This window comes from Sciurus vulgaris (genome assembly GCF_902686455.1).
Source record: "Sciurus vulgaris genome assembly, chromosome: 1".
In the NCBI taxonomy this organism is placed as follows: Eukaryota; Metazoa; Chordata; class Mammalia; order Rodentia; family Sciuridae; genus Sciurus; species Sciurus vulgaris.
In genome coordinates, this window is record NC_136461.1 from 182,592,148 (window position 1) to 182,608,302 (window position 16,155).

At 34.5% G+C, this 16,155-nt stretch overlaps 1 protein-coding gene across 1 annotated transcript in view; it reads left to right on the plus strand.

Annotated features, from left to right (window-relative positions):
• The window catches only part of PKHD1L1 (PKHD1 like 1), a 144,597-nt gene that overhangs the window by 327 nt on the left and 128,115 nt on the right, over window positions 1-16,155 (plus strand). The window contains exons 2-6 of the mRNA XM_079130920.1: window positions 1,624-1,713; window positions 10,671-10,815; window positions 11,750-11,858; window positions 13,739-13,796; window positions 15,520-15,613. Coding sequence (XP_078987046.1) covers window positions 1,624-1,713; window positions 10,671-10,815; window positions 11,750-11,858; window positions 13,739-13,796; window positions 15,520-15,613 — 496 coding nt within the window. The remainder of the gene's footprint in view (window positions 1-1,623; window positions 1,714-10,670; window positions 10,816-11,749; window positions 11,859-13,738; window positions 13,797-15,519; window positions 15,614-16,155) is intronic.

Below are 16,155 nucleotides of genomic sequence, written 5' to 3' on the forward strand. Positions count from 1 at the left end.
AGATACAGAGAGTGCATGAGAGATAGTTTTTAATTCATCAGTGCTGCTGTTAGAATTGTGGAACCTCCCTTCAAAGTAACACAGTTGAAAAGAAACTGAAATTGTGCTGGCGATGGGGAGAGGGGTGGGCAGACACAACCTGAGTTATTCTTCCCTTACTCTTCTTGGATCTTTTTCCCCACTGAAGGAGGGCAGTAGACTTGTCAGTCACTTCCAGGCCAGCTACCCTGTGTCTTCAAAGTAATACCCAGGAGAGGGCTGGGAAGAGAGTGATAAGATAAGAAATTGGAGTTGTCTGCAGAGATAAGGAGGATGAACTTGAGATAGACACAGCAATGTCTGGAGATAGGATCCTGCTCCCTCCTTGGGGTTCACTAGTCTTGCCTGTCTGTTGCCTGGAGTTACCAAGGTACTGGAAGGAGGAACACCTTGGAACTCTTGGCAAAGAGAGACAAGAAGTACAGACGCTTTGGGTCTAGGGGCTGGCAGCTGATCTTCTTTATGTTGGAGAACTTTTGCTATTATAGATTGAGTCCTCACTACAAATTTTCCAGACAGGAATGAACTACCAATCATAATTTCCTTAACCTTTTCTCATACATCCATTTCAAAAAATTAATAATTTCTGTGATCTTTCTTTGTTTCCGTCCTTAAATTTTTCAGCCTACTCTGAGAAATTGTTTTAAATTCTATTTAAATTACAAGAAGTTTAAGGAGGAAATAAGCACTTCTAGTCAGATTTTCTTCAAGATACATCTAAGAAGTGCTTGCAGTTCTCCAAAGAACGAGCAGCTTGCTCACCCTCTGTTTGCTCAGGCAGTTCCCCCTGGGTTGAACTCCTTCATATTTCTTCATGGTAGGACCAAGTTAATGAATTCATATTTTTCCTCCAACATGCAGCAGGGAAATCCCTTCTTTCTAGAAACCAGGATAGCCCAAGCTATACTGTGAAATGCTCCTTCTGAGTCATCTAGGAACCTTTGTTCCCACCTGTCGCTCTGTACTAAGCTAAACTTTTAACAAGTTAAGACTGAAATGCACTGCTGTATCCCTGGGAAGCAAACCTAGTTTGTTGAGAGAATTACTGGCCTTTGCACTAAAAACTCAGCATCATCAAAACACTGGAAAGATCCCAGAAATTACCTTTCCTGAAGTCTCAGCCTGTCACAGCAAACAATTTCCTCTTAAAACACAATCTTCCTCTTTATACCTTGATTATTCTTTCAGCCTACGTAGCACTGCACTTCTTATGTGCTTTCATAATGATCTACTTCTCTGTGTCAGTGTTTGCTGCTATGTGGGCTGCTAAGTCTAGCAAAGGTTTAATAAATGTTTTATAATAGGATAGGCAAGAAGGATGAAAATGATTTTGTATTATTCTTGCTCTTTGGAGTAGCTGAGATAGTACTTTGCACAAAGCTTGTGAATATTAACTGAGTTAATGACTCAATCCCTGTCAAGTCATTGGTTATTAGGGCCCAAAATAGAACCTGTATGTATTTACTTTTAGTCCTATCATATTCACAGTGTTTTTCTTGTGATGTTGTGATATGTGGCACAAAATGTGGTGCTTGAAATGAAGAACTTGATTATTTTACCTCTTTGCACTTTCATATCTTTTAGATGACTCTAACGTAGTCCCCAAAGTCATGGAGGTACTGCCTAAATATGGCAGCATAAATGGAGCAACGAAGTTGACTATCAAAGGAGAAGGTATAATTCCTTGTGTGTGTGTCTCTCTGTGTGCCTGTACAGGTGCCAAGGAATAGTATTTCACATTTAGAACTTATGGTTAAACAAAACAAAACAAGTACCTAAACAAAACAAACAAACAAATGAAAAAACCCACTAACATTGTTTCTCCACTTGGCCAAGGCAGTAAAATTCTAACCTCTCTAAAATCCCCCAAACTCTTAACCTGATCATCTGAATTCTTATTGTTATTCCTTCCTTAACACTAAGATCTAGATTTTTATGACTGAACTGAAAGGAATATCGTTAGCCGCATTCTGTAATTATGTACTTTACCTTTCATGAGTCTATTAGCAAGTTAACTTATTTTTTATATTAAATAAAATATTTTGGAGCTGTTGAGGTAGAACACAAAGAAAGGATGATAAAGAAGTAGAATGTTGATGAAAGATAAAAGGCAATAGAAAGAAAAACTCTGGATCCCTTCTCTTGCCACCTAACCCCTATCACATGCTTCATCAGGGCATAAGTTATGTATGATTCTCTTCCCCCTGCCTGATCTTAGAATGAAAATATAGAAGGCAATCAGCAAATATATTTAATGAGAAGCTGCTCCTACGATTAAATAAAAATATGAGGTTCTGTCAGCCAAAAGACATTTGAAATATAAATGATAGTAGTATTCAGACACTTAAGTTTTGAAAGATAAGAAACATTTTTAAAACATTAGCAAAATATACCATTTGGTCTTTAAACTCAGGGATTTTTTTGGAGTCAGATAATTGACAAAGCAAGATATTTAATTGTTTTGCCATATATATCCATACATCTTTTGATATTTCTAATGGTTTATAGAATCCAATCTCTTAATGATATTCCTAAAATAGTTTATGCACCTGAATTGTGAAAAATATATTTTGGGTTAAAGTGCTCTTTTCTAGACTTAAGACTCAAAACAATGTATTTGTTAAAGATTACTTTAAACATCTTGAACTATTTTTTCCTTATATTGTAAATTGTTGCTAAGATGATGTGCTTGGTGGCTACTGGGGTTTTAAACTGGTATTTAAATGTCATCAGAGAGAGAAATGTCCAGATTAAAATTAAAGAAACCCCAAATACCCAGCTATTTTCTCCTGTCTTCAAACTGAACTTTTTCTTATTTAGGAATAATGGCTGGAGTTTAAGTACATTGATCCAGCTCAGTCTTGGGTAGGAATATGGAAAATAAAGCATTCCATTCTTAAAGAATTTTAGAAAGGTATGCTTGTTACTCTACCTATCATCTTTGCTGTTTTTTGGACCTTCTGAGGAAATTAAGGCTCAGGACTCTCAATGAAGCACCAAGTGTGCGATAGTGAATTTACACTTTTCCTGTCAGTCCCAATTTCTGAATGCTTTTGGCAGAGAATTATGGAAGAGTGAAATCCTATTTGAACAGCAGACATCTGCACCCTCACATTAATTGGTTTTCCCTCCCTGCTTTAATTGCACATTGTAGGCGATTAAAAATGTGTTGATGTATATCTTTCTCAGAGGCTAAGTCTGAATACTGTTTTTACTGCTTCCTAGAAGTAGAGAGTAGCATGAGGGTTATCAGGGGCTGGAGAAGGAGGAACAGAGATATTGGTCAAAGGGTATGAATTTTCAGTTATGCAAAAATGAGTGAAGTCCTAGAAATCTACTGTACATCCTAGTGCCTACTAACAATATTGTAACATATACTTAAAATTTTGCTAGGCTGAGTGTAGTGGTGCTTGCCTGGAATCCCAGTGACTCGGGAGGCAGAGGCAGGAGGCAAGAAATTTAAAAGCCAGCCTCAGCCATTTAGCAAGACCCTAAGCAACCAAGTGAGAACCTGTCTCAAAAAAAAAAAAAAAAAAAAAAAATGCAGGGGAGGTGGAGGTTCTGTTGGGGATGTGATTCAGTGGCTAAGTGCCTCTGGGTTCCCTGGTACCAAAAAAAAAAAAAAAAAAAAAAAGTAGAACTTACATCAAGTGTCCTTATTACAACAAAAAATTAAGAAATAACACAAAGGGTAGGAGGTAACTTTTGGAGATGATGAATATGTTTATGGAATTACTTGTGAAAATGGTTCCATAGATATATATTTATCTTCAACCTGAATAAGTTGTATATAGTATATTAAATATATAGTTTTTTATTTATTATTTATCAATCATACCTCTATAACATAGTTTTAAAATAAATATAGGTTTTAATATAGGGTTGTGGGTGCCCATGATATATATGGAAGATATATGAAGCAATGATAATAAATTTACAAAACACATCAGAGCTACATGAATGAATTTGGAAAAAAGTTTAAGAAAATAGCTTCATATAACTTGGCAGTGCTGTCCTGATTGAGAAATACTGTTTTTATAATTGCATGCAGCACTAATTTATCAATCAAAACCACTTTCCAAATGTATTTGTAAATTCTGGATGATTACCTGAATATTGGTCCAGTATGATTTTAAAATATTTTATTTTTTATAAAAGTCATTGTGAAAATTAAATACTATAGAAAGTTATTGATTTGGAAATTGAGTTCTGTGAAATTGCACCCACTAGAAAATCTGCTGCTAACACTTTGTAGTATTTATGTTTCTTTAGGCTATTTCCAAACATCATGTAGACTTTTAAAGGCAAAATATTTTTTTTAAAAGATTGCTTAAGTATCCAAAGATATATGATTTTACAGTTAAGATGTCAAAACAGAAATGTTTTAAGCAATGGCATGATCTTAGAAATAATTTTACCTCCTTCTCAGATGACTTATTTGATGTCAAAGAATGAGTTGTGGAGTGTTTGTAATTATATTGCTTTTGTTACTTTGTAGCCATGCTCAATCATCTTCCTTGATATTAATCTTAATTTTTTAAAAAAAGTAAGATGAGGGGAGTTAACGTTTTACTTTTGGTTAGTTTTTGTAGTTGTTTCCTTTGTATGGCACACACATTTTTTGATGAATTGAAGTATTAAGTCATATAAATTTTATGTTATGGGAAAGACATGGATTTTGGTCCAGTCTGGCTTTCAATTCTGTTTGCGACTGCACCTTATATGACTGGAGAAAATTACTTTTCTAAGCCTTGGCTATCCTCATCAGTAAAGTGGGCTATTAATTCCTATCTTTTAGGACTCTTGTGAATATTTAAAGGCAAAATATATCTAAGATACCCTCATATATATATTAGAGCTATTTTATTTTTGCTATTCTTTGCATTTATGTTACAGGCCTGTTTTCATTCTTTAGAGGTTATCTTCCATTAATCAGCTGTGTCTTTCCTCCCAGTTGGTTTGAATGTTACAACTTTTCAGTGCATTTCTACATTCCCAGTTCTGTTCAAGGGTGTGGGGGAGAGAGAGAGAGATGAGAGAGAGAAACCAAAACAGTGTGCATTGTACATAACAACTCCCTGCTTGAGCAACACTGACATTTTCCATGATAGCAGCATGGGTGGTACTTTTGGATTGCTGCTATCAGGAGACCCAGGTTTGTGTGCCTGGCAATTCCTGTCTCCAATATTTCTTCAAAATAAGAAGAAAAGAACATATCAACGGGTCAGGAATTTCCCTCTGAAGCTTCAACTTAGAATTTCTGTTTCCATACACCCAACCCTTCCTGTAATCTTTGTGCTTTGGAGGGCTTCCAAAGGTGTCTTCTTTGTGCCCATTATTTGTTTAGAGTTTTAGTTTTAAATTAAAATTCTTTTTAGAAGCAATTTATTTGTATTTCATTTTACCTCATTGGAATTAGTTTTAAAATTAGGAATAGTCCTCTATTTGTGTTTTCAAGCAAAATTAAGAGACTTGTACATCTTGTTTACTTCATATTTCCCATAGATAGATAGATATGAATTTAGATAGATAGATAGATAGATAGATAGATAGATAGATAGATAGATAGATAGATAGATATGATATAACTATTCCTAAGCTGAAAACAATCCTTGGCTAGTATTACTTTTATAGGACTGCCATTGCTGAAGAGCAGACTTGTGTTATGCTATCATTGATGTGTCACATAACTAATAGAAAAATAAATATATATATCACATCCTGTACCACACCACAAGTAAAATTTTCCATTCTTTAGTTAGGTGCCAGCAGTCCTTTTGTGTGTTCTAAACTCAATGTGAACTCCAAAGATAAGCAGAAGTTGGCAAAAGAGTGTGTTTAAGAGTGACTTTCTTTGCTGTTTTCATGTATTTTTTTCACAGCTGTGTTTTAGTAAAAACTGTCTTTCTACTTTCAAATCTGCAAATTCAGTGCACATATCTTTCATATGTAAAATTTATTCATATGTTTGTATCAGTTTATGTGAAATGAGTTACTGGATTAAGGTTTAACCTTTGAGGAACCTGTTTATTAAAATCTCTACCCTTTGTTGCATTTTTGCTTACTTCTCCCACATATAAAGGAAGGATAGGATAGAGCTATAAAGGTAAGGTTTGGAGTAAGAACATGACATCCACAGCCTGGGCTCAATACCTAACTGCCCAACTACTGATTATTTTGAAAATGGGACGTTGATGCTAAACCTAAATCTAAGGATTTTTTTTTTTTATGACTAGTAAGAACAGATTATCTAATAAACTCTTCCCTGAAATCTTATTGAGCCATGCACTTTGTTAAGTGTGATACATAAGTTATCACTTTGTGTTCCTAACAATCTAATAAGGTTGGTTTGGGTGGTTTTTCTGTGATTGAGCTGTGGGAGTTTATAACTTGCTCAAGGCCGTACTGGCAAGGAAGCGCTGGAGCTAATAGTCCAACCCAGGATGTCAGGGTCTGAAGCATGGACCCTATCCATGAAACAGAATTGTCACCCGTCATTGTGTCCACTGTCCCCATATAGGCAGCTTTACCACAGCGGGAATTTGGGGTCTTTGGTATTTGATAAACATCTAGCTCAGGAAAGTCCTACTTCCTGTCCTATACTAAACTAGGCAATATTTGTATTCATATTATCCAATGGGCCTTTGAAAAACACTGAAAATGTTCAGTAATTTAAAAAGGAGCCCCATCACAAATGTCTTCCAGTCCAATTCTGTCACTTCAATAACTAAAACCATACAAAGCTTGTATTGCAGTAATGGTTGTTTTGCTGAAATGTGCTGGAAACTCCCAGAATTTTAAGGTAATATCTTAAAAATATCTTACAGTGTTATAAGTAGGATATTTATGTCATTTATAGCATTATAAATAGTTTGTAAACAGGAATTAAAGTTAAATCTGCACCTTTAGTCTTATTTATTTTTCTAATTTACTAAGGTTATGTTTATTATTCTGTGGGATGAGATAGTCTGTAGGTAATTGCATTCTGAGATTGAAATGGTTTATAAATTTATATATAATGAATGCAAATATTTTACTATAAAAGAAATTTTTATAGTTTCAAAAATAGTATTAGTCATTATGTGGACCAAAATGGTGATCTAATGTTAAATACCTGTAATAGTCTTAGAAATATATCTTTAAATGTACAATTCTTAAATTTCAGACATCAGGAATTTTAGATTTTGCAGTAATCTGAGCAAAAGCTGTTTACAATTTAGCTTTATAAACTATTATACTTGTAGGTTATTTCATAGTTATATGCTATTCTCTGCAAACTAGAGTAGTGTAGGTGCCTCTTTAACATTATTATTAGAAGGATATTTAATTGTAGGTTTTAATTAATAGGATACTATCCAATTGATCTCATCTATGTTTTACTTCAAAGGTGAATATTGTTTCAACACTATAAAATATTTTCATGTGGCACAAAAATGATTAATCAACGTCTACTTCCAAGTGCAGTTTTGAATTTTCATATGTAGTAAGATTAAAATAATTTTTTGCTCTTTTACATTACATGTACATTCATTTGTCCCATTTGGGTCCTACCCATTAGCATAGCAACATACTGTTGTTTCACCCACCTGAAAAAAGTAAAAGCAGAATCATTAACCTTTTTGCTCTACCGTCATCTTCAGCTACCACCTCATTTCTCTGCTTCTCTTTACAGTAAATTCCTGAAAATTGTGACCAGTATTTATTCTTTTTACTTATAGTTCTTCAATCTTCTCTTGAATCCCAGCCAAAACATCAGTCCCACCCATTTCTCCATGGCTTACTAAAAAGCAGCTCCACTCCTGCCCCCAGCTATTCTCAGAACAGCAGCCAGTGAATCCAGGGGAGTGTAAGTCTAATGATACTGTGCCTCTGTTTCAAAGCCCCCAGTGGTTCCCCACTCATAAAAATAACTGAAACACCTCCATTTCTGATCTGCTGTCTTACCTGTTCTCACTCTTTCTTCTCCAACCACACTTTGCTCATATCTGAATCCACACATATGGTCCCACCACAGGGCCTTGGCACATTCTGTTCCCTCTATTCAAAATGCACTTAAACTTTCGAGATCTCTCTGAAGAGTTTCCAGGACCACCTATACCACATACTTTCTATGTCTTGTTTAACATCTTCATATCATCACCTCTGATTTCAGTATAGATGCTTTGAAGTCATTCTGGCCCCTTAACTTGCTTTCCACTATCAGCCTCCTGGGTAGGAAGAGCTATGAGCAGCACACACAGTCAGTGACTTTGTATGGAGGGAAAAGTCATTCCAGGTAAGGCTGTAATGGATTCCTAGGCAGTGGTTAATGACAAGTGGGCCAGGGTCTGAAAGGAACAGGATAGGTAGATCAGAAACAAGAAAGTCTTAGAAAGAGAAAGCTAAAGGGATTCATGGCAGTTGAACATAAAGCATGCCAATCTGCATATCTCAAGTTATCTCCTATAGCATCCCCCACAGAAGAGTGCAACAAAAAGATTGCCTGGACAACTCATCTGGGAGCTTTTTTCATTGGCCAGCTCAGTGCTTGTACAATGGGCCCATAGAAAGTGGCATGGAGTGGAGGCTATGCATGGACCAACGTCATGGACTTACTTCCACTAAGAACAAACAACCTACTGCTATTGTCAGTAGCACAGACCAACACTGAGCTCTTAGGAGGGTACACCCTCAAGACGTCCACCCAGCTACTAAGTGACAAGTTGATTACATCACTCCCTTCTCTCATGAAAAGACCAGAGATTACCAGCACTGGAACTGACACCTACTCCAGATATGGGTTTTGTCATCTCTTTCAATTATTCTGCTTCTGCCAGCACCATCTTCTGAGAGCTTGTAGAACTAGACTTACTGTCATAGAATTCCACAAAATATTGTCTCTGAACAGTATTTTCATTTAATAGTGAAAAAGTTGTGATAATGACCACAAAACCTGTATCACTCTGAAACTTCTAGTCTAATACAATGATAGGAGAGCCAATTTAAACCACTGCCAAGATGCCAGGTTGTGGACAATATCCTGTGAATGACCTACTATTGTCCATCATACTCCATGTGCATTGAACCATGAAGATGTATGCTGATGTTTCCCAATAGATAGAATGCACGGACCTGGACACAAAGGAACGCTTCCCTTCACCATCACTCCCAGTGATCCAGAAACTGAATTTGTGCCATCTCTACTTGCAACCTTAGGCTATGCTGTATTTGTAGTCTGAGTTTCCAGGTAGAGAAACCTTCCACAAGGAATCATAATTTGAGCTATGAAATGAACTGAAACTATCAATACCACCCAATTAGTATGAATTCATCTAGAATATCTAGTGTACTACTAGATACTAGATGTATTACTAGAGGTAATAAATTTTGCTTATCATGAAGAGGTAATGTTTTTGCTTGATGCAGAAGTGAGGCATGTGTTTGGCATTCAGGGTATTTAGGGGGCATCTCTTGGCTTGCATACCCAGTGATAACTGTGAATAAGCAATTGCAGCAACCACAACCTAACAAGGGTAAGGCAATGAAGGGTTCAGATTTCTCAAAGATGAAGGCTACTGTCATCTCCATTACCCTTACTGCTCATGATAGGTAAATCTATAATGTGTGATAGAGAGGAGACATTGTGAATATTAATTATAGACTCAGGACCATTTGTGGCAGTGTGACCTGCAGCTTGTCACACTAACCCTCTTGTGTTAACTCTTTAGTAGAACTCTCAGCTGTTCATCAGACTGAAACTGACACCAGACTTGGTGATGAATTGTGCTTAAAATGTAGGGTGTAAGCAGGCATGTATTGTGTAAGGAGTATTAGATGCCTTTTATACTCAGACTCACATCCTCTTGTTCTTAACTCTAGTCCACAGCTATGGCAAATAGTTCTCTGTGTACTTTGACTCAATATTCGCTTCCACCTTCTGGCTTGAAGTTCTCACATGTGTTTGTCAAATATCCAAGAGTTTCTGTGATACAGTGATTTAGGACATTGGAATCAACATAGCATATACCTGTGTTGCGGCCCAAAAATGCATGAAAAGTTATATCCCCCAGGGGGAACCCTTAACCAATGGGGATCTTGCCATTGAAACTTTCATTCAGAGGACCTTCTCTGTTTTCCTTAGAAATTCCAGCCAGATGGAGCCACAGTTGTCCTCAGTGATGCTCAGCTTCTTTTTCTTCAAGATTTACTCTCCCTAACTAAACTGTCTCCTTGCAAGTCTTCATCTAAGTCTTGCTTTACAGGAATGTGAAGAGACCCCATCCCTTATAAAATAGCCTTCCTCAACTCTTTCTAGGCCCTATAGTCCATTGTTTTCAAATAGTAGTTTCCCCATCACATACGGCATCAGCATCTGATGGTGGTGGTAGTGGTAGAAGTGGTGATGGTGTGTGTGTGTCTGTGCGTGCATGCGTGTGTTTTCTGCCATAATGATTTTATGAATAAATAAATTAAAAGTCCATTTCTGTGCTTCCGAAGAAGATTATAATCATGGGAAAAATATGCAGTAGGTTAACAGCTAACTTCAGAACAATTTATTATTATACATTGAATTATTTGATACTGAATTACAATTGTCAGATCTGTAAAAATAGAATTCCATTAATAATAATTGAGTGTTTTTACCTTTTCAGGTTTTTCTCAAGCAAACCAGTTTGACTTTGGAGTTGATAATGCCGAGTTGGGAAACAGTGTGCAATTAGTTTCTTCTTTCCAGTCAATTACTTGTGATGTAGAAAAAGACTCAAGTCATTCAACTCAAATTACATGCTATACTAGGTCTGTTTTAGCGTATCTTTAATAACATCGTTCTTATCATGTCAGAAATAGGTTATGCATATTGGTATTTTAAGAGTTTCATCACTCTGCATATTGCAAGCAATCTTTCTTGTTATCAGTTATGTTTGATTTCATAATGTTTAGATTATTTTATACTTTTATTATATTCAATTATAATGCTCTTTCCCCATATGGGTATGATAAAAATATATCCTATATCCTTTCTCGTTTTATTAGAGCCATTATCTTATCATTATTGAGCTCTTTTAGGAGATAAATGGCTACTATTAAATTGTAATGATGTACATCAAAATACCAAAATTATGCTTTGCTGTCCAGTTTGATTAATTTTGCTCAAAATCTTCACATGGTTATTAAGATTAAAGATGATCATTTTGCATAGTGACATTTCAAGTTCTTTCCTCCAAGCCCAAATTAATATGTATTATTAGCATCTTAGGGAAAAATTAAATCTTTTTAAATTGCAACATCTTTAGTATTGACCTTAGCAGCAGCACATATTCCAGAGGATTTCATCTACATTAAGCTTGCTGACTGTTTTTCAGCAGCAAAATCTTCCTTTAGAGGAGAGTTGATTAATACTTAAAAAAAAAAAAGCATGGTATATGTACCAAGGCAGTGTTACTATTTTTAAATGAATATTATTATTTTAAAATTTTATTTGTTGTCCTTTTTAATAAGTACCAATAAACACAGTTAGACTAGGCATTTGCATTTTATAATTTACAACATGGAATGGTTCAGGATGGACCTCTTCCTTCTGCAATGTAAAATGGAATGTAGCTATAAGTCAATTTTAATTTTAGACATTTTTATTTTCAAAAATAACATGGTCTGGAGCAGTATTTTTCATTAATGCTATATGCTAAATAAAATTATTGCATTTCTCGTGTATTCTTCATTTCTCGTCCAGAGCAATGCCAGAAGATTCTTACACTGTTAGAGTCAGTGTGGATGGGGTTCTCATTGCAGAAAATAACACCTGCAAAGGTCTTATCAACAGCCGGGCATGCAGCTTTCATGTATGTGGGAATCTCCTCTTATTTACATATAATTGAGCTTCTTTTCTTTCTTTCTTTCTTTTTTTTTTTTTTTAAAGAACTAGGTTTTTATTTTCTGATTTGACAGATTCTTTTTTTCCACTTTAAAAAGTACACTAGTATGTGGCTAAGAATAATTTCCCCAATTGAATGTCCCATAGTAATTGAATCTCTTTTACTTCTGGTTTGTTCTCCCTTCTTTAAATTATTTTTAATGAATTAAATATTTATATTTTAAAATTATTTTCTTGGTCATACATTTTTCCCATTTCTGCTTTTAGTTTGATTCTCCCTTTTTCTGTTTTCATAGGATTCACCACTTCATTTTGAATAGCAACACAACTACTTTTCCATATAATTTCTTTTTTAAATTTTTACAGACTGCATTTTGATTCATTGTACACAAATGGGGTACAACTTTTTGTTTCTATGGTTGTGCACGATGTAGATTCACACCATTCATATAATCATATGTACATAGGGTAATGATGTCTATCTCATCCCATCATCTTTTCTATATAATTTCTAATTTAGTGAACCTGCATGTAGCATAGAAGCCACTCAAATTTAATTTCCATGAATAGAAGTGCTTGCAAAACTACATTTTTTTCTAAGCACCATCTCATATATTCTTAAAAATAGTATTTAGGTTTTAAGTGGTGGATTACTGAATACCAAAATCAACCAATATAAGATGGAATGCTGAGCAAAACCATAATGACTTTGGTCCTCGAGAAGATTCTGATTTCCAGATACATTGCCATATATTCTAGCTCCCATTTTTCTACCTAGATGTGAAACCAGGTTTGGGTTCCTTGAATGTCATACTTAAATGCCCCCAAACAACCTAAATTCATCATAAGTTCACTGAACTTCTCATATTCCTCCTCCAGCCTATTTTTTCTGATTATTTCTCTCCATCTCAAACTGGAAACATGTTACTATCCTTGGTTTCTTCCTACCTTCACTTTCGACCTCATAGCTACTTGGAAGCCAAACTGTGATGATCCTATCTTTTGACTCAGCTCTTAAGTTCTTCTTGTTTTCTTTCATATATGACCTTTGTTTTAATACTGATCTTATCATTGTTCACCAGGTTATGGCAATAGCCTCTTAATAGGTCTCTCTATCTTCACTGAACTGTTCAGTTTTAACCTAAATACCACAAGCATTGTCTCCCCCTGTTCAGAATTCTTGCTTCACTCATTGTCTGGAGGTTTTCTTAATTCTCTCACACACAGGAACCAAGTCAGTCTTCAACAGTGATTTCTAACATTCTCCCTGACCAAGGACTCCTATAGTTGATTCAGTTCTCTTTTCATTTCTCCTAACAGGACTCTTACAGTTCCCCCAAGGAGAGATGGGAGATTTCTTCCACTGTATTCCTCAGTTGTAAAGTGGCTTAATTCTGTCGTTCAGGGTTCACATAGGTTTTTTAACATCATTGTGAGAATTAGAAAATATAAATTAGTAAAGTAATCCAAAAGAAATTGACACATAGTACTATATTTTAGGGTTTAAAAAATCTATTTATTCTGTATACCTTACCACCTAGTCCATTATGCAGCAATTATTTTTTAATATGTTGCTTTATAAAATCCCAGTCAGTAAAACTGACTTCTTTCTCAAGGTAAACTTTAAAATTTCAAGCTAACAATATTTTGAAATGAAGAGAATTTTTAGGGGATTATGAAACTATCTTAAATACTCAGAAAGTGTTTTAAACTTTATTTTTCATAAGAAAAGAAAATATTTTGACAGTCATATTCTGAATATTGTTGAAATATAAACAATGTAAGACGTGGACTCTATGCATAAAATCAAAACAGATAAGACTGATTATTAATATTATTATTTTTCAGGCAAAAAGTTTCAGAACCCCAACAATAATGAGCATCACACCTTTATCTGGAATACCAGGTTTGTTGTATGACAGCTAAAATGCTTTTGGTTTTGTGGTCATTTGTTTACTTTTCAGTATATAAATTATTTTAATATCTGAAAATTTATAAATAGCATTTTTCTGATTATAAAATTACTATCAATTTTTAAAAATTATTTTCTAAAATCACCATAGTAGAGTGATACATGCCTACCATGTTTAGAGCAGTACAATTCACAATAGCCAAGTTATGGAACCACCTAGGTGTTCATCAACAGATGAATGGATAAAGAGAAAGTGGTATATATACACAATGAAGTTCTATTTTTCAATAAAGAAGAATGAAATTATGACATTTGCTGGTAAGTGGATGAAACTGGAAAGCATCATGCTAAGTAAAATAAACCAGATTCAGAAAGTCAAGGGTGATTGTTTTCTCTTATTTGCTGAAACTAAAGAGAAAAAAGAAACAAAAAGGTGTCTCACAAAAATAAAAGGAAGACCAGTAGAGTATAGGATCAAGGGGCAAGGAGGAAGGTCTGAGAAAAAGGAGGCATTGGGGAATGAAATCAACCAAATTATGCTACGTGCATGTACAAATATATCACAGTGAATCCCACTTTTGAGTGTAATTATAATGAACCAATTAGAGAAAAATAGAAGGGAAAACAAGAGAGTAGAGGAAAGAGATCAAGGGGGAGGGGAGAAAGGAGGAAAAGGGGAAGTACTGGGGAATGAAAGTGGTCAAATTAGGTCCTATGCATGTATAAATGTGAAATTAATCTCACTATTATGTATTCTTGCAATGTACCAATGGAAACATTAAAAATTATTTTCAGTGACTACATCTGAATCTACTATAAGTTATTTAATTTTCCCCTGTTGGACATTTAGCTAACTTCCAGTGTTTTATTATAATCATAACTGATTATACCAGTTTATAAACAACATAAGTATGTGAGATTGCCCTTTTCTACCACCTGGACAATCGTAGGTACTAATTGTTTTCAAGTATGTATATGAAAAATATTGTATGTTTTAAACTTTTTTCTAATTCCTTGATTTAAAATTTATTTTAGACTTGTTGAATACTTGCATTTCTTCTTACATATGGAAGAAATATCTTGGCTTAATTTAAAACTAGTCATTTTTTTCTGTTAAGTTTAATAATTTTTTGAAGGATTTTTTATATATTAAAAATTTATGTGTCATATGTGGAAATATTTTTTGAATTTATCATTTGCTCTGAAAATGTATTGTTTTTTATCAGATGACTTAATTCTTATTGTCAAATCTATAAATCTTAAACTTTATCATTTGTTTTTTCATTTTTATGCTGTAGAAGACTGCCATCCTGATTATAAAAATATTACATAACTTTTCACCTAGATTTCAGGAATTTTTATTTTTTATATTTAATTTTTATTTCACCTAAGATCTGTTTTACTTTTCAGTATAAAGTAGGAATTATTATCTTTTCAAATAAGTTGCTACTGACTCAAGCAGTGTTCATTAAATAATCCAACCTGTCTTTGGTGATATACCTCTTTAATCTATAAATACTTGCAGATATTCATTCATTCATGTTTCACTGTATTTATTAGAGCTTTCTGAAAAAAGCTGAACATTCTGGAACATCAGATGTAAGTGTCTGGATGCTGGTTTTATTGGGAAAAACCTAGTGTTTTGGAGTTAAGTGTATGAATAGCTATTCTTAGAACCACGCAGAACCTTTTTGTGTTTTGTTGTTGTTGTTTTTAGGTACACTAATAACAGTCCAAGGCAGAATCTTCACTGATGTCTATGGAAGTAATACTGCACTAAGTTCAAATGGGAAAAATGTTAGAATTTTGAGGTAATTTTTTGATGTGGAAATATGTTCCTATAGCTTATAGATGAGATATGATATTTCAACAATATTGGATCCATTGATATTAAAACCCACTATGATATGATGGAACTAGCCAGTGTGTTTCTTTAACCACATTAAAGGGAAAAAAATAGACTGTTGGTTGATTCATTAACACGAAGCAATGGTCTGTAGTCCTTTCTTTTAATGTGATGGATTTTATTAATAGAGAGCATATGAAGGCAAGGTCAATAGTAATTGATTTATAGTCATAGAACTCTATTAATGGAGGACTTTATTGTTTAATTTCCTCATTGTACATTTTTCAAAATACCTAGGGCCTGGAGATCACATAACTTAGTCAAGGTCAGGAGTAGAACCCGAGCTTTCTAATACAATTTGGCACTTCTTCTACTGTACTGACTGTACTGTGATGTATTGTAAGTACTGGGAAAAACATCAATAATTCATGTACAAGCTAGGATTTGATTCTTGATTCCTCTGCTTATCAAACTGTGCACCAGATGCAACATTGGCTAGTTAACTAA